General features: G+C 35.8%; 2 protein-coding genes across 2 annotated transcripts; both read left to right on the top strand.

The window, feature by feature from the left end:
* Positions 1-10,691: 10,691 nt before the first annotated feature.
* LOC139869058 (uncharacterized) lies at positions 10,692-11,732 on the top strand. Its single transcript, XM_071857387.1, has one exon. It carries the CDS (start codon positions 10,692-10,694, stop codon positions 11,730-11,732), a length of 1,041 nt encoding a protein of 346 aa, XP_071713488.1.
* A 147-nt stretch (positions 11,733-11,879) lies between these two features.
* Positions 11,880-12,574, top strand: LOC139869056 (uncharacterized). Its single transcript, XM_071857386.1, has 2 exons — positions 11,880-11,939; positions 12,023-12,574. Exons 1-2 carry the CDS (start codon positions 11,880-11,882, stop codon positions 12,572-12,574), a joined length of 612 nt encoding a protein of 203 aa, XP_071713487.1.
* Positions 12,575-22,396: the final 9,822 nt, after the last annotated feature.

The raw sequence follows: 22,396 nt of genomic DNA, 5'->3' as shown, positions 1-22,396 counted from the left end.
TAAGGGAAAGGGCATAAAAATAGAGAAATCTAATTCCAACCCCGATGAACTTTATATGTATCGTCAACCCCCGAAGTCCTTAAGTTGTAACAATGACCAGGGAACCTCTAAACCACCAGGTTTTTCTAAACCGTTGTGGAAAATGACAGCTAGTATTAGGGGAACATCATATATCCCTACAAACTTGGCAAAACGAACCAAAACCGAAGAAGAAGAAGAAACGAGCGAGTCGGAATAAGATAGTTGTATTCGTGTGGTGTAATATATGTAATATAGTGTGCTTATGCTTTATGATATATGTAAAAATTGCTTGTATTAATAAGTATTTTTTTTATGAATCTAACTCTTGTCTATTTTACAGTATAAAAACACAAAATGGATAGACAACCCAATATTTTAAGAGACCTACCCGGAGACATGATTGATGAAATCTTGTCTAGAGTCGGTCAGAATTCTTCGGCACAACTATTTACGGCGAAATCAGTTTGTAAGACATTCGAAGAACGTTCCAAGAATGCCTTGGTTTATAAGAGACTTTCGTTTGAAAGATGGGGGATATCACATTGGGAAACCCATAAGTTACGATGTGTTTACTTTGACGCATATATTGCGGGGAACCCAAGTGCTATTTTACGCAACGGGTTAAGAAATTATTTTGACTCAATGTATCCGAACATAGGACTTCATGATTTAGAAAAAGCGGCTAACATGCAACATAAAGAAGCATGTTATGCTTACGGGTTAGTAATGTTCGCTTCTCACCAAAGTGAGAATAAGAACAACGGGCTACAACTATTAAACAAAACATTTCCACAAGTAACGGACTCAGTAGTTGGGGTGAGAAACAAGGTTTTTAGATTGTTACGGGACTGTTGGACATTACGTAACCCTCGTCCCTTTGACGACGTTACAACACGCTGTCTTATCAACGGCCATAACGGTTATGTTCCACAAGACCAAGGATGGGAAGTAGTCCTAGTAAAACCAGAATGCATGACTTGTTTCTGGACGTATGAATTACGTGTCTTTATTGCCTTTGCTGAACGACTTGTGTACTAGCTAGAATTTTCTTCACAACTATCTTGTATCAAAGTTATTGTGTGCTATATTTCATGCTTTATGTAAAATAAGCGGTATTGTAAGTTTGTAAAATATTGTATAAAAGTTTGAACGCGAAATATTGTTATAATCAGTTTTTCATATAGAATTGTAGTAGTTGAATTGTATATTAGCTACTAAGTATGAACTTAACGGGTAGGTACTACCCGAATTTAAACTTATAAAACGCTAATATGAAGAAAAAGCTTTTATAAATGAGTTCATATTATGCTACGAAATACTATTAACTAATCTTAATATTCTGTATGATTAACTTGTTCCATTTGACTATTTTGAAGGAAATGGCACCGACTACTCGACACACCATGAATATGAATGAAGAGGAATTCCGTACTTTTCTAGCTTCAAACATAGCCGCAGTACAGGCTGCGCTACATACCAACAATAACCTTGGATCTAGCAGTACAGGAAAACGTGTAGGATGCACCTACAAAGAATTCACTGCCTGCAAACCTTTGGAATTTGATGGAACCGAAGGACCGATCGGATTGAAACGGTGGACCGAGAAGGTCGAATCGGTGTTTGCCATAAGTAAGTGTACTGAAGAGGACAAAGTAAAGTACGCTACGCATACCTTCACAGGTTCTACGTTAACATGGTGGAATACCTATCTAGAGCAAGTGGGACAATATGATGCGTACGCACTACCGTGGTCAGCATTCAAGCACTTGATGAACGAGAAGTACCGTCCCAGAACCGAGGTCAATAAGCTCAAGACAGAACTTAGAGGGTTACGAACCCAAGGATTTGATATTACCACGTACGAAAGACGATTCACAGAATTGTGCCTATTGTGTCCGGGAGCGTTCGAAGATGAGGAAGAGAAGATCGACGCGTTTGTGAAAGGATTACCGGAAAGAATCCAAGAAGATATAAGTTCACACGAACCCGCCTCCATACAACAGGCATGTAGAATGGCTCACAAACTAGTGAACCAGATTGAGGAAAGAATTAAAGAACAGACGGCTGAAGAGGCTAATGTGAAGCAAGTCAAAAGAAAGTGGGAGGAAAACGGTGATAAGAATCACCAATACAACAACAACGGCAATTACAACAATAATCGCAACAATTATCCCAACAATCGCAACATCAATCGCAACTACAACAAACGGCCCAATAACAACAACAACAAAAACATCAACTACAACAATCATCCTAACAACAATAACAACCGCAACAACAACAATCAGAAGCAGCTATGCCAAAGGTGTGAAAAGTATCACTCGGGGTTCTGCACCAAATTTTGCAACAAGTGTAAAAGAAATGGTCATAGCGCGGCGAAGTATGAGGTCTACGGACCAGGGGTTAACAGATCGAAAGGAACAAATGGTGTCGGAACGAGTAATGGTGGAGCAAGTAGTGTCGGAGCAAGTTATGCCAATGTAGTTTGTTATAAATGTGGAAAACCGGGCCACATTATTAGAAATTGCCCGAATCAGGAGAACACGAATGGACAAGGCCGCGGAAGAGTTTTCAATATTAATGCGGCAGAGGCACAGGAAGACCCGGAGCTTGTTACGGGTACGTTTCTTATTGACAATAAATTTGCTTACGTTTTATTTGATTCGGGTGCGGATAGAAGCTATATGAGTAGAGATTTTTGTGCTAAATTAAGTTGTCCATTGACGCCGTTGGATAGTAAATTATTACTCGAATTAGCAAACGGTAAATTAATTTCAGCAGATAATGTATGCCGGAATCGAGAAATTAAACTGGGTAGCGAAATATTTAAGATTGATTTGATACCAGTAGAGTTAGGGAGTTTTGATGTAATAGTTGGCATGGACTGGCTGAAGAAGATGAAAGCAGAGATTGTATGTTACGAAAATGCAATTTGCATTGTACGAGAAGAAGGAGAACCCTTAATGGTGTACGGAGAAAAGGGCAACCCGAAGCTACATCTTATTAGTAATTTGAAGGCACAAAAACTAATAAGAAAAGGTTGCTATGCTGTTCTAGCACATGTCGAGAAAGTACAAACTGAAGAAAAGAGCATCAATGATGTTTTTATCGCAAAAGAATTTCCCGATGTATTTCCGAAAGAATTACCGGGACTACCTCCACATCGATCTGTTGAATTTCAAGTAGATCTTGTACCAGGAGCTGCACCAATAGCTCGTGCTCCTTACAGACTCGCACCCAGCTGGATGAAAGAACTACAATGCCAACTGCAAGAACTATTAGAACGTGGTTTCATTCGATCAAGCACGTCACCATGGGGAGCTCCTATTTTGTTTGTCAAGAAGAAGGATGGTACATTTAGGTTGTGTATTGACTACAGAGAGTTGAACAAACTTACCATCAAAAACAGTTATCCACTGTTGAGAATTGACGACTTATTTAATCAACTACAAGGCTCGTCGGTTTATTCGAAGATCGATTTACATTCTGGATATCATCAAATGCGAGTAAAGGAGGATGATATTCCAAAAACTGCTTTTAGGACGCGTTATGGTCATTACGAGTTTATGGTTATGCCATTTGGATTAACTAACGCACCAGCTGTGTTCATGGACCTTATGAACTGAGTGTGTGGGCCATATCTTGACAAGTTTGTCATTGTTTTCATCGATGACATACTTATTTACTCAAAGAATGATCAAGAGCACGAAGAACATTTGAGAAAAGTGCTAGAAGTATTGAGGAAAGAAAAACTGTACGCTAAGTTTTCAAAGTGTGCATTTTGGTTGGAAGAAGTTCAATTCCTCGGTCACATAATGAACAAAGAAGGTATCCAGGTAGACCCGGCAAAGATCGAAACCGTTGAAAAGTGGGAAACCCCAAAAACTCCGAAACACATACGCCAGTTTTTAGGACTAGCTGGTTACTACAGAAGGTTCATCCAAGACTTTTCCAGAATAGCAAAACCCTTGACTGCATTAACGCATAAAGGGAAGAAATTTGAATGGAAGGATGAACAAGAGAAAGCGTTTCAGTTATTGAAGAAAAAGTTAACTACGGCACCTATATTGTCATTACCTGAAGGGAATGATGATTTTGTGACATATTGTGACGCCTCAACGCAAGGTCTCGGTTGTGTATTAATGCAACGAACAAAAGTAATTGCTTATGCGTCTAGACAATTGAAGATTCACGAACAAAATTATACGACGCATGATTTGGAATTAGGCGCGGTTGTTTTTGCATTAAAGACTTGGAGGCACTACTTATATGGGGTCAAAAATATTATATATACCGACCACAAAAGTCTTCAACACATATTTAATCAAAAACAACTGAATATGAGGCAGCGTAGCTGGATTGAATTGTTGAATGATTACGACTTTGAAATTCGTTACCACCCGGGGAAGGCAAATGTAGTAGCCGATGCCTTGAGCAGGAAGGACAGAGAACCCATTCGAGTAAAATCTATGAATATAATGATTCACAATAACCTTACTACTCAAATAAATGAGGCGCAACAAGGAGTTTTAAAAGAGGGAAATTTAAAGGATGAAATACCCAAAGGATCGGAGAAGCATCTTAATATTCGGGAAGACGGAACCCAGTATAGGGCTGAAAGGATTTGGGGACCAAAATTTGGAGATATGAGAGAAATGGTACTTAGAGAAGCTCATAAACCAGATACTCAATACATCCTGGAACGGGGAAGATGTACAAGGATCTCAAGAAACATTTTTGGTAGCCGGGTATGAAAGCCGATGTTGCTAAATACGTAGGAGAATGTTTGACGTGTTCTAAGGTCAAAGCTGAGCATCAGAAACCATCAGGTCTACTTCAACAACCCAAAATCCTGGAATGGAAATGGGAAAATATTACCATGGATTTCATCACTAAATTGCCAAGGACTGCAAGTGGTTTTGATACTATTTGGGTAATAGTTGATCGTCTCACCAAATCAGCACACTTCCTGCCAATAAGAGAATATGAAAAGATGGAGAAGTTAGCATGACTGTATTTGAAGGAAGTCATCTCCAGACATGGAATACCAATCTCTATTATCTCTGATAGGGATGGCAGATTTATTTCAAGATTCTGGCAGACATTACAGCAAGCATTAGGAACTCGTCTAGACATGAGTACTGCCTATCATCCACAAACTGATGGGCAGAGTTAAAGGACGATACAAACGCTTGAAGACATGCTACGAGCATGTGTTATTGATTTTAGAAACAGTTGGGATCGACATCTACCGTTAGCAGAATTTTCCTACAACAACAGCTACCATTCAAGCATTAAGATGGTGGCATTTGAAGCACTTTATGGTAGAAAGTGCAGGTCTCCGATTTGGTGGAGTGAAGTGGGGGATAGACAGATTACGGGTCCAGAGATAATACAAGAAACTACCGAGAAGATCATCCAAATTCAACAACGGTTGAAAACCGCCCAAAGTCGACAAAAGAGCTACGCTGACATTAAAAGAAAAGATATAGAATTTGAAATTGGAGAGATGGTCATGCTTAAAGTTGCACCTTGGAAAGGCGTTGTTCGATTTGGTAAACGAGGGAAATTAAATCCAAGGTATATTGGACCATTCAAGATTATTGATCGTGTCGGACCAGTAGCTTACCGACTTGAGTTACCTCAACAACTCGCGGCTGTACATAACACTTTCCACGTCTCGAATTTGAAGAAATGTTTTGCTAAAGAAGATCTCACTATTCCATTAGATGAAATCCAAATCAATGAAAAACTTCAATTCATCGAAGAACCCGTCAAAATAATGGATCATGAGGTTAAAAGACTTAAGCAAAACAAGATACCAATTGTTAAGGTTCGATGGAATGCTCGTAGAGGACCCGAGTTCACCTAGGAATGAGAAGATCAGATGAAGAAGAAATACCCGCATTTATTTCCAGAAGATACGTCAACACCTCCAACTGCTTAAAATTTCGGGACAAAATTTATTTAACGGGTAGGTACTGTAGTGACCCGAAATTTTCCATGTTTATATATATATTAAATAAAATTGTTATTTACATGATTAAGTGTTCCAACATGTTAAGCAATCAAACTTGTTAACACTTGATTAATTGAAATAGGATTCATATAGACAATTGACCACCCAAGTTGACCGGTGATTCACGAACGTTAAAACTTGTAAAAACTATATGATGACATATATATGGATATATATATATATAGTTAACATGATATTATAATAAGTAAACATATCATTAAGTATATTAACAATGAACTACATATGTAAAAACAAGACTACTAACTTAATGATTTTGAAACGAGACATATATGTAACGATTATCGTTGTAACGACATTTAATGTATATATATCATATTAAGAGATATTCATACATCATAATATCATGATAATATAATAATTTAAAATCTTATTTGATATTATAAACATTGGGTTAACAACATTTAACAAGATCGTTAACCTAAAGGTTTCAAAACAACACTTACATGTAACGACTAACGATGACTTAACGACTCAGTTAAAATGTATATACATGTAGTGTTTTAATATGTATTCATACACTTTTGAAAGACTTCAAGACACTTATCAAAATACTTCTACTTAACAAAAATGCTTACAATTACATCCTCGTTCAGTTTCATCAACAATTTTACTCGTATGCACCCGTATTCGTACTCGTACAATACACAGCTTTTAGATGTATGTACTATTGGTATATACACTCCAATGATCAGCTCTTAGCAGCCCATGTGAGTTACCTAACACATGTGGGAACCATCATTTGGCAACTAGCATGAAATATCTCATAAAATTACAAAAATATGAGTAATCATTCATGACTTATTTACATGAAAACAAAATTACATATCCTTTATATCTAATCCATACACCAACGACCAAAAACACCTACAAACACTTTCATTCTTCAATTTTCTTCATCTAATTGATCTCTCTCAAGTTCTATCTTCAAGTTTTAAGTGTTCTTCATAAATTCTACAAGTTCTAGTTTCATAAAATCAAGAATACTTCCAAGTTTGCTAGCTTACTTCCAATCTTGTAGAGTGATCATCCAACCTCAAAAAATCTTTCTTATTTACAGTAAGATATCTTTATAATACAAGGTAATACTTATATTCAAACTTTGATTCAATTTCTATAACTATAACAATCTTATTTCGAGTGGAAATCTTACTTGAACTTGTTTTCGTGTCATGATTCTACTTCAAGAACTTTCAAGCCATCCAAGATCCTTTGAAGCTAGATCCATTTGTCTCTTTTCCAATAGGTTTATCCACAAAACTTGAGGTAGTAATGATGTTCATAACATCATTCGATTCATACATATAAAGCTATCTTATTTGAAGGTTTAAACTTGTAATCACTAGAACATAGTTTAGTTAATTCTAAATTTGTTCACAAACAAAAGTTAATCCTTCTAATATGACTTTTAAAATCAACTAAACACATGTTCTATATCTATATGATATGCTAACTTAATGATTTAAAATCTGGAAACACGAAGAACACCGTAAAACCGGACATATACCGTCGTAGTAACACCGTGGGCTGTTTTGGGTTAGTTAATTAAAAACAATGATAAACTTTGATTTAAAAGTTGTTCTTTTGAGAAAATGATTTTTCTTATGAACATGAAACTATATCCAAAAATCATGGTTAAACTCAAAGTGAAAGTATGTTTTCCAAAATGGTCATCAAGATGTCGTTTTTTCGACGGAAATGACTACCTCTTTAGTAATTGACATGTAACTTAATTTTCCGACTATAAACCTATACTTTTCTGTTTAGATTCTTAAATTAGAGTTCAATATGAAATCATAGCAATTTGATTCACTCAAAACGGATTTAAAATGAAGAAGTTATGGGTAAAACAAGATTGGATAATTTTTCTCATTTTAGCTACGTGAAAATTGGTAACAAATCTATTCCAACCATAACTTAATCAACTTGTATTGTATATTATGTAATCTTGAGATACCATACACACGTACACAATGTTTCGACCTATCATGTCGACACATCTATATATATTTCGGAACAACCATAGACACTCTATATGTGAATGTTGGAGTTAGCTATACAGGGTTGAGGTTGATTCCAAAATATATATAGTTTGAGTTGTGATCAATACTGAGATATGTATACACTGGGTCGTGGATTGATTCAAGATAATATATATCGATTTATTTCTGTACATCTAACTATGGACAACTAGTTGTAGGTTACTAACGAGGACAGCTGACTTAATAAACTTAAAACATCAAAATGTATTAAAAGTGTTGTAAATATATTTTGAACATACTTTGATATATATGTACATATTTGTTATAGGTTCGTGAATCGACCAGTGGCCAAGTCTTACTTCCCGACGAAGTAAAAAATCTGTGAAAGTGAGTTATAGTCCCACTTTTAAAATCTAATATTTTTGGGATAAGAATACATGCAGGTTTTATAAATGATTTACAAAATAGACACAAGTACGTGAAACTACATTCTATGGTTGAATTATCGAAATCGAATATGCCCCTTTTTATTAAGTCTGGTAATCTAAGAATTAGGGAACGGACACCCTAATTGACGCGAATCCTAAAGATAGATCTATTGGGCCTAACAAACGCCATCCAAAGTACCGGATGCTTTAGTACTTCGAAATTTATATCATATCTGAAGGGTGTCCCGGAATGATGGGGATATTCTTATATATGCATCTTGTTAATGTCGATTACCAGGTGTTCACCATATGAATAATTTTTATCTCTATGTATGGGATGTGTATTGAAATATGAAATCTTGTGGTCTATTATTATGATTTGATAATATATAGGTTAAACCTATAACTCACCAACATTTTTGTTGACGTTTTAAGCATGTTTATTCTCAGGTGATTATTAAGAGCTTCCGCTGTTGCATACTTAAATAAGGACGAGATTTGGAGTCCATGCTTGTATGATATTGTGTAAAAACTGCATTCAAGAAACTTATTTCGTTGTAACATATTTGTATTGTAAACCATTATGTAATGGTCGTGTGTAAACAGGATATTATAGATTATCATTATTTGATAATCTACGTAAAGCTTTTTAAACCTTTATTGATGAAATAAAGGTTATGGCTTGTTTTAAAATGAATGCAGTCTTTGAAAAATGTCTCATATAGAGGTCAAAGCCTAGCAACGAAATCAATTAATATGGAACGTTTTTAATCAATAAGAACGGGACATTTCAATTGAGAGAAGAGATGGAGAAACGAGAAGAAGATTAGTGGTGTTGGTTTCCATCGAGCAAACAACAAGATATATATGGGTACTCTTATTGACAGATGATAATATAAAAGATGGTGGGATATCATGCATTCCATATGTATATGTTAATTTATTATGATAATAACATTTTTTTTTAAACGGCAAGATTGCATCAGTCCGGACCGAAGCCTAGTCATCATTTGCACACACACACGTTTGGGCAGGAAACCCGAACCACGATCACAGGGATCCGAACCCTTAAACCATCCAGAGGGGCAGGCGGGCCGAACCTTAGTCCCGGATCGGGTCGGTAAAACCTTCCCTTTGGGCTGACCTCAATGGAGCCTATTTCAGTCCATGTTTAATTTGGTCATTCAGAAGCCAGGTTCGAACCCTGGACCTCCACCACCGCGATACCACTCAGGCAAATGCCTTGGTGGTATGATAATAACATTTACTAGTGCAAGTTGAACGATTAGCAATATAAAAAAATGGTGGTGGGGATATGGGTTTGGTGTGATTGGTACTCAAGAAAGAAAGAAAAGTTTTTGATATACATGTAGGTTAGTTATCTGCATATGAATATATATGTATATTTACAATAATCAAGAAGTCAATAAAGGCAATCAATCAATCAATCTTTATATTACTAATAAAATCACAACATACGTGGGATGAAAATAAAACAGTGAGCCATCGGATATTTTGTTTTTAATCTACCTACAGTTTGCACAGGCTGTGTATCGTGTGAAATTAGTAGCAGATAAAAATGTTCAGAAAAATCCCATATTTTTAAGTTAACTTTATTTATTTATTTAGGTCATTATGGTATAAAATTCGATCCTTAAATTGTTAAATAAAAATTACATCAACTGTCCCTCTCAATTATGGGTAAAATATAAAAAGTGTTAAAACTTAACAAATAGTTCCTAAATACATTTTTAATAAGCCTAAATTTTATAGAACTCATTTTCGTATCACCGTTTATTTTAAAATTACATAAGTTTGAATTTAACTTGCTTAATATCAATCGAAACATCAAACGAGTATTACAATCATTTAATATTTATTTTTAATATACTTTATTTATATATATAGAGATATATTTTAAATAATAATTATTATAATATCCTATTTTTTATTTTATTAATTTTTAATAACAACAACATATAATACTTCAAATTATATTTCGAATTATTATTTATATATACATACACACATATCTATTTACAATTAATTGTTCGTGAATCGTCGAGAACAGTCGAAAGTCAATTGATTATATGAACATAGTTCCAAAATTTTCTAGACTCAACATTACATGCTTTGCTTATCGTGTCGGAAACGTATAAAGATTAAGTTTAAATTTAGTCAGAAATTCCCGGGTCGTCACATCCAGTGCATGTGTTAACTAACATGCCGGTCAAGCCAGTCTTAACAAAGCCAGAAATATCTGGTAGACTCGCGTTGTGGGCAGTAGAGTTAGGTGCTTATCAAATTTCTTACCTTCCGCGCAGCGCTGTAAAGGGCCAGGTTTTGGCGGATTACCTCGCTGAAATGACTGGGGAGTTAGAGGTGATTAATGAGCGAACAGCATTAAAACCAGTGGTTGACGAAATTTGGGATTTGTTTACTGATGGAGCTTCGTGTACAGAAGGCGCGGGTGCGGGTTTGGTCTTGGCAAGCCCAAGTGGTGAAGAGCATACGTATGCATTGCGTTTTAATTTTGATGTCACAAATAATGAAGCAGAGTATGAAGCATTACTTGCTGGTTTAAATATTGCGCAAAAAATGAATATCACTAAGTTACGGGCATTTACAGATTCGCAGTTAGTAGCAAATCAGTTTAATGGTTCTTTCGAAGCACATGATTCTTCAATGCAGAAATATTTGCAGTTATTGAAAGAATTGGCAGAGCGGTTTAAGTATTTTGAACTCGCGCAAGTGCCAAGAACCCAAAATAAGAAGGCGGATGCTTTGGGTAAATTGGCTGCTCTAACATTTTTGCACTTTCAAAAACAAGTTTGGGTTGAAGAATTGCCAAGCAAATCAATAGATAACGACTTAATGGTTGCATCTGTTGAAGAGGAACAGCCAAATTGGATGGAACCAATCCTGCAATACATTCGCGGTGATGTTTTGCCAAGTGATAAGCGCGAAGCTCGCCTAGTAAGAGAGCGAGCACCAATGTATATCATTCAAAATGATATTTTATATCGCAAGTCATACTGCGGTCCAATGATGCGATGTGTTGGTCCAATTGAGGCAGAAATGATAGTTGAAGAAGTGCATAGCGGTTCTTGTGCACTACATTCAGGCTATAAAACTATTGCGGCAAAAATTATGCCATGGGTTACTTTTGGCCATCCTTGTATCGCGATGTTGCAAAAATTGTTAAGCGATGTAAAAGTTGCCAAAGACATGCTCCGCAGAATCGGATGCCAAGGCATGATATGATTCCTATTAATTCGCCATGGCCATTTCACAAATGGGCTATTGGCATTGTAGGGCCATTCCCCACAGGACCTGGCAATGTCAAGTTTCTAATTATGGCAATTGACTATTTTACAAAATGGGTTGAAGCTAAGGCGGTTCGCACTATCAATGGCGTGCAAGTGCGAAATTTTGTGTGGGAATGCATTGTCTGCAGATTCGGTATTCCGCGTGAGTTGGTTAGCGATAATGGTGCACAAATAGCGAAAGATCCTTTTAAGACATGGTGCACTGATTTGAATATAATACAAAAGTTTACATCAGCGGCGCATCCACAGGCTAATGACTTATGCGAAGTAACCAACCGTGATATTGTAAGCGGTATTAAAAAGAGGTTATTTGAAAAGCGAACGGGTTGGGTAGATGAATTACCCAATGTGTTGTGGGCACATCGTACTACTTTCAAGAAAAGCATAGGGGAAACACCTTTTAGTTTGGTTTATGGCTCTGAGGCAGTAATACCCGCTGAAATTCTTATGCCAACGCATAGAGTCGCTAACTTTGAAGAAGAAGCAGACGATGATGCATTGGGTGAGAATTTGAATTTCATTGAAGAGCGAAGGTTAATGGCTGCTATCAGAGAGGCAAATAATAAACAGCAAATTGCCAAGTATTATAACAAAAGAGTGCGTGCTTTGTCATTTGATGTTGGCGAATGGGTGTTGCGAAATAATGATGCAAGTAGAGCGGAAAAACTTGGAAAATTAGGACCTAACTGGGAGGGTCCTTATCAAGTTGTGGCAGTTAATGCGGCCGGTTCATATAAGCTTGCAGATGTGGAAGGGCGAACTTTACCCAATGCATGACATGCTGCTTTATTAAAGCGATATTATGCATAACTTTGCGAAAATCATATGAAGGCTGAGTTATATATGTGCAAAGTGCGAAATTAGTTGAAAGGCTTATGCTTGATATTCTTGTTACGTGTTTTTATTTTTAATTTTTGCAAGTCTTGATCACAGTTGTAAAAGTTTAAAAAGTAGACACTTGTACGAATATGCGAAATTTTGTTTGTGAAAGACTCAAAGTTTATGAAATACTTCTGTAGTCTTTTTGTTTCATATTTTTGGCATATTTCGTGGAAGCTAAGTTGCGAAGTGATGAAATTGTCCACTTACGCATAAAATGATTATTGCGAAAGGAATCCAAAATCCTAAGTGTTTGATATTGTCATACTTAGATGCTTCGCAATGCTAATTGATTGCCTAAGGATCGCTTCGACGGACTTAGAAGGTTCATAACGTATAAATATATACGCATACAGATTGTTTCGCAAAAGTACATACTTATTATGTGCACGATAATAAAAGTTGGAAATTGCAAAGGACAAGTCCGTGTTATGAATATTGTTAATGAAAGCGCTATATAAATAAAAGTACTTGCAAATATAAGGATAGCGAAAATTTTATTAATAATAGCGCAGAGGCAGCTGCGCGCTGTTATACAAAGCGAAATTCTATTCTTTGGATAAGTCAAGCTTGATGATGTCATCTGCAGTGACATCCTCTTGCTCGCTTATTGCTGTTATCTTAGGGATGGGAATTTCGGCTATGCCTTTTTTGAGCAACAGAATATGCTAATTGCGCCTCTTCTAATGAGCAAAGGCGATCAGCTATTGCAGTTGGTAGCGGATCTGGCAATGGGCAGTTGATGGCAATCTCATCCATGAACTCTACCCTCTCGCGTAGTTTTAACGCGGCAGCGAATGCTGAAAAATTTGTAGAAACAGGCTTGGAGTTGAGAATTTTTCTAGCCAGTTCGGGGAGATGTTGGCGGAGCTTAGTGAACTTAAGCTCCGCAGAAGCTTTAGAAGCAAGAGCGTTGTCCCGCTCTGTCGTTAGCTTCGCCACATTCTCCGACAGTGCTTTAATGGTGGCCTGAAAGTTGTTTTCTTTCTTAGCTGCAGCAGAAACTTGCAGTTTCAAGTCATCCACCGCGGTTTTTGCCGCAGTGAGTTCATAGGAGAGATCAACACAGCATTTTTCGCTGTCTTCAGCCTTGATCTTCTCAGCGTTGTACTTCAACTGTTCAGCCTCAAAAACATTGAAAATTTGTTCTTGACGGCATATCATATCATACGCCGAATTAAAACACATATAGAAGTTCTGAACAAAGCTGTTATGCGCATCAAGTGCAGAAAGCTTCGAGAATTCACGGCGGAGTTCGCCTGGAATTGCCAACTTCATTTGTTGGCACTGATCCAGTGCTGCAGTAGAAGAAGCGTAAGTATATCCCGACAAGCCATCAATTCTCACACCGTAAGAGTCCAGTGGAGTACGGAATAATTCAGTGATTTTCTCCGCAGTGTGTGGACTTGGAAAAATTGGATTGAATTGCGAACCCCCTACAAAACAATGCGATTAATAAACTGGCAACATAAAAATGAAGTAAGTAATATAAATATGAAATCACGTTTGAACCAGTTTGCTGGTCCCCTTCATACTCCGATGTAATCGGATTATCGTGAAAGGGGGCATCATGTTGTTTGACTTTTTTGCTTTGAGATGATGGCAACGTTTGGTACGATCATTTCGTGGAACTAGGTTTCAATGGGGGAGATTTAGATGTTAGATCGACAATTGGAATTGTTTGCTTCTCTTATTTGGTTCCTTTTTCGGAAGTTGCAGCTGACTTGGATTCCGAGCTTGTTAATAGCCTATTAATTAGTGCCTTTGGGTCAGCCTTACTATCCACTTTGTCAATCTTCATTTTCAATTGGAAAAGAGTTGCAAGTAATGTGTAAAGTGGTAAAGATTGATTGAAAAATTGAGTAATTGCGTAGTATCTTAGAGAAGCGAGTAGGGAATTTGTGATTTTGAATCACAATATATATAGGCGAAGCAATTGATTGTGTTAATTATCCGTTGTGATAATTCAAACGGTAATATTTTCGACAAAAACGGTAACTTTGTTTGCTATAATGGTAACAAAGGCAAAGCGAAAAATGTTTCAATGCGGATAATGGTCAAGTTAACCGTGAATTTTTAGAGTTTATCATGATACATTTACTTCGCAAAATGTATAATAATAAACTGGGGGGACTTGATCATATACATAGCATTGTATATGTATATTTTATTAGCTAAGGGCTAGAAGCAGAAGCTATGCGAGTTATGGCCAAAAGGTTTGGAATATTCGCTTAAAATAAAGATAGCGGGTCAGTTTCCGCGCTAATAAAAGACTGCGGGTCATTTCGCTAAGTTTCCGCGGAATAATTAAGCAATCCGCAGACTGCGGATATTTCGAATACTATAAATAGAGAGCATGGCCTCTCATTTATAGGTTGTTGATTCTCTGCCATTTGCTCTAGCCTTCGTGATTTTCACTTGTGATTTTGCCCAAGGGATTTCTACATTGCGCTAAGGTGAATCTTGCTAATTGACAATCAAGACCGGGTCGGGGTGGTTGATCACTTGATTGTTAAAGTGAAAGACGATCATCGGGGCCCAAAATAATCATCAAACATCCCATCCTCCATCTTATTATTGCACTCAATCCTTAATTAAGTGATAACTTGATTTAGGATTGATCACACGTCTAACGTCCACTGTTTCTCACCCGCCTAGTCCATCCTCTTATTCCTGATGCCATGTTAATGTTTCTGTTGTCACTAGTGTTTCTACGCCCTCTTCATCTTTACCATCACCATCACCACCATCTGTCATATACCCTCTACCTACTACCACCACCACCGAAACTACCACCACCACTGACCCTCTGCCTACTACCACCACAACCGAAACTACCACCACTATTGCTCCTACTCCCTCGCTTGCTACTGAACCTACCACTTCTAGTGGTCCACCACCTCCATCCATCACCACACGTTCTAAGACTAATGTCTATAAGCCATTTCCAAAGTATGATCACCCAACTACCATTCAATCAAGATCTACTGAGCTAACTATAATTAAGCAGGTCCTTAATGATCATGCATGGACACTTGCCATGAAAACTGAATTTAAATCCCTTGATAAGCTTCACACATGGGATCTTGTTTCGTTTAGTTCTTCTTATAAAGCTGTCAAGTGTAAATGGGTATTCCGAATCAAATAAAAATCGGATGGATCTATTGAACGTTATAATGCTCACTTAGTTGCAAAAAGTTTTCAACAATGACCCAGTGTAGACTATACTAAAACCTTCAGTCATGTCGTAAATCATGCTACTATACATACTCTACTTAACCTTGTGGTAACCAACAACTGGTCTCTTAGACAACTTGATATTAATAACGCGTTTCTTCATGGCACTTTACAGGAAACTGTCTACATGGAGCAACCTCAGGGGTTTACTGATACTCACTTCCCATCGCATGTGTGTAAGCTTAAAAAGGCAATTTATGGTCTCAAACAAGCTCCCCGTGCATGGTATAATGAGCTTGGTACATACTTAGTGAGTTATGGATTCACACGTTCAGTTTTGGATAAGTCGGTCTTTATTAATTATACACGTGAAGCACCTATTTATTTGATTGTGTATGTTGAGATTTTGAATGAGTTTATTGAATGCTTAGCTACCAAGTTTCCTCTTAAAGATCTTGGTAATCTCTCCTATTTTTTGGGTGTGGAAGTGGTTCCTTTTGGGGGAATTGACCAAAATACACTTTTTAAAAAAGTTTTCAAAGAAAATACACTTTTTTAAAAAAAATTGCCAATATACACCATTGGGTAGACCAAAATGTTGGTCGACCACCTCATTTTTCAAGGTGGTTGACCAAGCTTCATTGAGTCTCCGGTCAACTACCATGTAAACATGGTCGACTACCTCCCATTTTTTCATGGTCGACTACCCCAACAAAAAATAACGCGGGCGACCCTAAATATGGTCGACTATTTTGGAAACCAGCATATTGGTTGGAAAATGATGAAGTCACTGTTTGGTTTATGCAGCTCCTGAATCCTGATCGAGTTTTATATACTTTATGTTGTTTTTATTTTAGTTTAATTTATTTAAATGAAGATTTTGGATTCATTGAATAATGTATTGTAAATGATGACAAATGGTAGTTGCATTAACTAATAACAATAATATGCCTTGGAACTTCTATGTTTGATGATGATGAAGATGAAATACACTGATTCCATTTCTTTCTGTTATTTTTTATTAATATATAAAAAAAAGTCAGGTGTTATATATGGGTAGTCGACCATATTTAGAGTCGCCCTCGTTGTTTTTTTGTGGGGTAGTCGATCATGAAAAAATAGGAGGTAGTCGACCATGTTTACATGGTAGTCGACCGAGGACTCAATGAAGCTTGGTCGACCACCTTGAAAAATGAGGTGATCAACCAAGATATATGGTGGTCGACCAACACTTTGGTCTACCCAATAGTGTATATTGACAATTTTTTTTTAAAAAGCGTATTTTCTTTTAAAACTTTAAAAAGGTGTATTCTGGCCAATTTCCCTTCCTTTTGCGAATGGTTTGTTTCTCAGTCAGCGAAAGTACTTTGTTGATGTGCTTGAACGCGCTAGCATGTTACACGCTAAACCCGTTACAATACTTATGGCTTCTAACTGTTTGTTGTGTGCAACCTCAGGCTCACTTATTCCGAATCCTACAGAGTATCGGGCTTTGGTTAGTTCACAATACCTTACTCTTACACATCCGGATTTAGCATTCGCTGTTAATCGATTATCTCAGTTCATGCATGCACCGCGTAGTGATCATTGGGTTGCCTTAAAACGGTTTCTTCGGTATATTGCGGGTTCTTTGGATAATGGTTTTACTTACCATCAGCATTCTCCTCTCACATTACATGCTTTTTCTGACGCAGATGGGGAAGGTGATCGAGACAACTATCGTTCTACCTTGGGGAATGTGGTCTTTCTTGGTCGCAATCCAGTCAGTTGGACCTCAAAGAAGCAACGCTTCATCTCTCAGTCTTCTACAGAAGCGGAATATAAAGCTGTTGTTGCTACCGCATTCGAGTTATTAAGGATGTGCAACTTGCTTCGAGAAATGGGTGTAACACCTCCTTCTCGAGTACCAATTATTTATTTTGATAATTTAGGGTGCTAGTCTACTAAGTGCAAATCCCGTTTTCCATTCTCGTATGAAGCATCTTGCTATTGTCTATCACTTTATCAGAGAACAAGTTCAGTTGGGTACATTGCGGGTTACTCATGGTGCAATTGGAGATCAGCTTGCAGATCCACTTACGAAGCCTCTTGGTCAACCTGCTTTTCTCAAGCTTATGTCCAAGATTGGTCTATCTTCACGATCGTCCATCTTGAGAGGGTGTGTCAAGGATACTATGTAATCTTCGATTGCAATTATCCTCCATATTAATATTAATATGGATAGTTGTTATAGTCAATATTTTTTATTATTTGTTCATATCATATATCCTTAGTTATAGCATTGTATATATGTGTTTTATACACATCCTGTAGGCTATATATGTAACGATATGTTATTGTGAAATACAAGAAAACACATACATTGTCCTATACTTACAACACTCCTACGTCAGCATAATTTCCTTCCTACAATTTCACAACACTGTATCAATAATAAAGAATGGTCTAAGTAGCCAAAACCTGATATTGTGAGAAGTAGCAAACCGTGTAGTCAACTCCAAACTATTATGGATCTTTTCGTAAGTTGAGTTATATTTTAGCATACAATAATGAAAAAGGTGGGCTCTAATACAGCGATTAATTCGGGCCCATTTGGCAGGTTTAATAAATAAAGTAATTAATTTAATCAAAAAATAGGATTCGAAATAATAGAATGTCTAGAAGCTAAAAGTTCACTAGAGGGTGCAATAAGCATGATTTACCATAACAAATAATTAAAGTGTGTTAACAATTGTAAAATGTAAATCATTGGGGCTTAATTATTAACCCGAAGAGACAAACTACCAAATTCCATTTACTACTTATCTTCTCTACATGGACTCATCTAATTTATTAAAATTAGAACAAAAGAATGATATATAGTTATTTATTGAGACCCCTCATCAGTTTCTTTTTAGTAAAAAAATGCCCATAAAGGGTTGACCACAAATAAGTTCAAAATAGTTAATTAAACTGCTTTAAAAAAAATTAAAATAAAGAAAAGAAAATTGTTAATTAAACTTACTTATGCATTATCCTTTTTGTTTCAAAATAAGTGCAATAATCAATAATCAACTTGTAACAGGAGAGCCGTTTTAAAGAAGGGATAATAAATTTACTTATCTTTCTTTTTTAGTTTAAAAAAATCATTATAAAATTCATTAATAAATTGTACTCTATAATTTGTTAATGCACATTATAGTGAATTTATCAAAAATATGATAAAGATATTACCTTCCCCGACATAGTGATTATTAGATCTATTATACGAGATTCATTCAAAATGTTGTAACAAATCACATATAAACGGATTAAGTTTTTCTTATTAAGGCTAACCGATAAGAGCAGTTTTTTTTTTTTTTTAAGATGTATGCGAGTGATCTCATGACCGTTTCGAAGGTTTTACATATATGGATTCAATTCGAATACATACGTATGATTTTTAAGGTTTATAAATTTGATAGTAGACTACAAATGTGTTACAAGTATTGGGAGGTAGTGGTGGGGGTTCACAAGTAGTTAAAAGTCAACTTTCAAGTAATGGGTATGCTGTACATGTGATACAAAATCTGGACCCAATTGGATTTTATACCAGTAGTAATTAACAAGAAATGGTTCTTGTTGATGTAGGGATAACATTTCTCTTATTTGGCCCCATTGTATTCGTATTTATATTCATATTCAATATAATATTAAAAATTACACACACACACACACTGAGAGAGAGGGCAAAGCTAAAGAAAGAAAATTTATACTCCGTATTCAATTTTAGTGGACATTTATAGTTTGTGTCCTCTAGCTATATCTATCTTTTAGGGCTTTATTTCTAAAGGGATCATAAATCATCTTCTTGAATGCCCCATCTATCGCCTAATCGTATATATAATATAATGATGAGCATACGTAAAGCAATATTATCGAATCGTTCATGGAGTACCAATGCTCAATCTTATACTTAAACTGTTAGAAGGTCATGTCTATACGGCTAGAACAATGATCGAAATCACAATCTTTAGAGTAACTTATTGCCGCTGGCCCTTTTAATCGGTAGCTTCGATTTTATGATCAAAGATAAAAAAAAAAAAAAAAAAAAAAAAAAAAAAAAAAAAAAAAAGTGATTCAAACTTCTTGATCAAACGTAAATTGCACATTTTGTAAAAAAGAAAAAAAAAAAAAAAAAAAAACAAGAAAAAGACCCAAAAAACTGAATATATGACACGGTTAGGGTCATAGTCAGTGGCTGGTGGGTGGCATATAGATTTAGCGCCAAAAAATCTTGCCCACCAATTTAGCCCTATTCCGACAGTGAAAGACAAAGACACCTTACACTTTTTATCATACAAACATTTATATACTCTCTCTCCATGTGCCATCATCCTTCATCATTAGGGTTTTTTGTTGTTTATCTTTCATAATGGGTGATGATTCGTACACCACTAATTTTTAGCCATACACCACTAAACATGCTTTATAGTATTGTACAGTACAATATCATAATGCATGTTTAGTAGTGTACGGCTAAAAACTGGTAGTGTACGAATCACTTCCCCTTTCATAATAAATAATTCATAGATAATTAAACAGAAAAAGTTTTCTTTATTTTTTTCTTGATAGCAGTACGAGATCACACAGAGAGACTTAATCACCCACGCGTTCATCTCCTGCAGTTGCATAACCAGCCTTCAACTGCTGCCTAGAAAGAAACCCGACACAATCCGATGGCATGAGCGTTAAAACCCCCTCCCCCATTGCCCCTGCAACGTGATATGCGGAAGACACTCTTAGGTGAAATTCAAGGGTAAAGAGGCAACCTTGTGTGTATTGCTGCACCCCACGAGAGTCAGAAGTCCTGACATGTCGTTAAGAGAAGCATGTCACTACCATATGAGTTACAACACAAGGTTAATGTTTCCTCTATTCATATTACCTGAGGAGGACAATTAGTTCAATTATTGGACATATCATAAGAGAGTTATTTTGTGAACATTTTTGCCCATTTTCAAGTCATTCAAGATACGATGTCAATAATGTTTAGACATGGAATATATATTATGAGAATGTCATAACATTAACTACTATGATATCTTAATAAAACGATTAGACGATAATGATTTTTTATTTATATCAATTGAGCGATTATATTACTAAATGATTTCCTAGCCACCCAAATATATAATGCTAGTAAAATTTGAAACTAAAACGTCTTATGAGAATTAATAAACCTTAATCACGATCACGAGACTGACTATATATGTTGAGATGGTTAAGTATTTGTGTATTATATTTATATATTTGTAGTTAAAAGTATTATATATGTTGAGATGGTTAAGTATTTGTTTATATACTCTTTCTGTCCCACCATAAGTGTGCACTTACTTTTTGCATACGGGTTTTAGGAAATCTCACTAACTATATTCTCCACCAATAAGAAATCATCTCTCTTCAAAATAATCCATTTTGATTGGTTGAAATTTCAAGTCGACACTTGAAATGGGACATTCCAAAATGGAAATGTGTACATTTAAGATGAGACGGAGAGAATATTAAATTTAAATATTTTATATTTTTATAGTAAAAATATTTCTTCTTCTTGTTGTTGCTTTTGTCCTATTTAACCTTATTTCTCTGCCATTCTCCTATTGGACCCTCTTCATCTTTTCCTTTTTAGCTTCTTTTTACACTTGGATTTAATGCTTGACCATGGCTTCAATTCCCAAGATCAGACAACCTCAATCTTCTTCTTCTTGTCTTTTTGTCTTTGATTCATCCTCAAATTCTTCCTGCATGTTCGGAACAACCCAACTTCATATCAATAACAAAACTTAACTACTTATCTTCATCAAGATCACATCTTAATTTGGGAGAGCTTTTTTTGTTAAATCAAAGGAGATCGCTTGATTACTACTTGGTACTTTTCAGGATCAAAATCATTGGTATTGAAGTATTTTATCACTTCTTGATTCATTTCATGATATATTGTTAATTAATTACATAATGATTGATATACATTGGGCTCATGGTGTATTTGAGCAAAAATACTACATAAAATATTAACTGCTACTACTGTAAAAGAGCAGAATAAACACAAATTAGTGCTACATATATGTGTTTGTCTACTAGAATTACGAGTTTTCTTCGATTATTACACCCCCAATAAAATGTATATCAACCGTAACACTCTAGTTTTTCATCAATGAAGAATTGATGAACTTTGCAGTGCATTTGTGATCATTTAAAAATCACAAAATACAAAAATTGTAGGTAAAAGTCCTATTTAATTATTGATCACATACTGTAAGTTCGATCTCTATAACTTCACTGCGCTTGTTCTTTTCGAACAACATTTAATTGCACTTCTTAAAAACCAAGCTGTACATTGTTATGACCTTCAACTCATTGTAAAGACAGTATAACATAAATTTATATGTGTTGATTGAATAGGATAATAAGTATATTTGCTAGTTATGTTTGATCATTTTTTTTTTATAAAAAAGCATATCTTAATTTCTATTGTACTTTAATCTTGTATGTATATGTATAAATTATATGTATATACTCCGTATC

The sequence above is a fragment of the Rutidosis leptorrhynchoides genome, chromosome 9 (assembly GCF_046630445.1).
Source record: "Rutidosis leptorrhynchoides isolate AG116_Rl617_1_P2 chromosome 9, CSIRO_AGI_Rlap_v1, whole genome shotgun sequence".
Lineage (NCBI taxonomy): Eukaryota > Viridiplantae > Streptophyta > Magnoliopsida > Asterales > Asteraceae > Rutidosis > Rutidosis leptorrhynchoides.
Note: the sequence above shows the minus strand (reverse complement) of the source record. Positions and strands in the feature narration are given on the sequence as shown.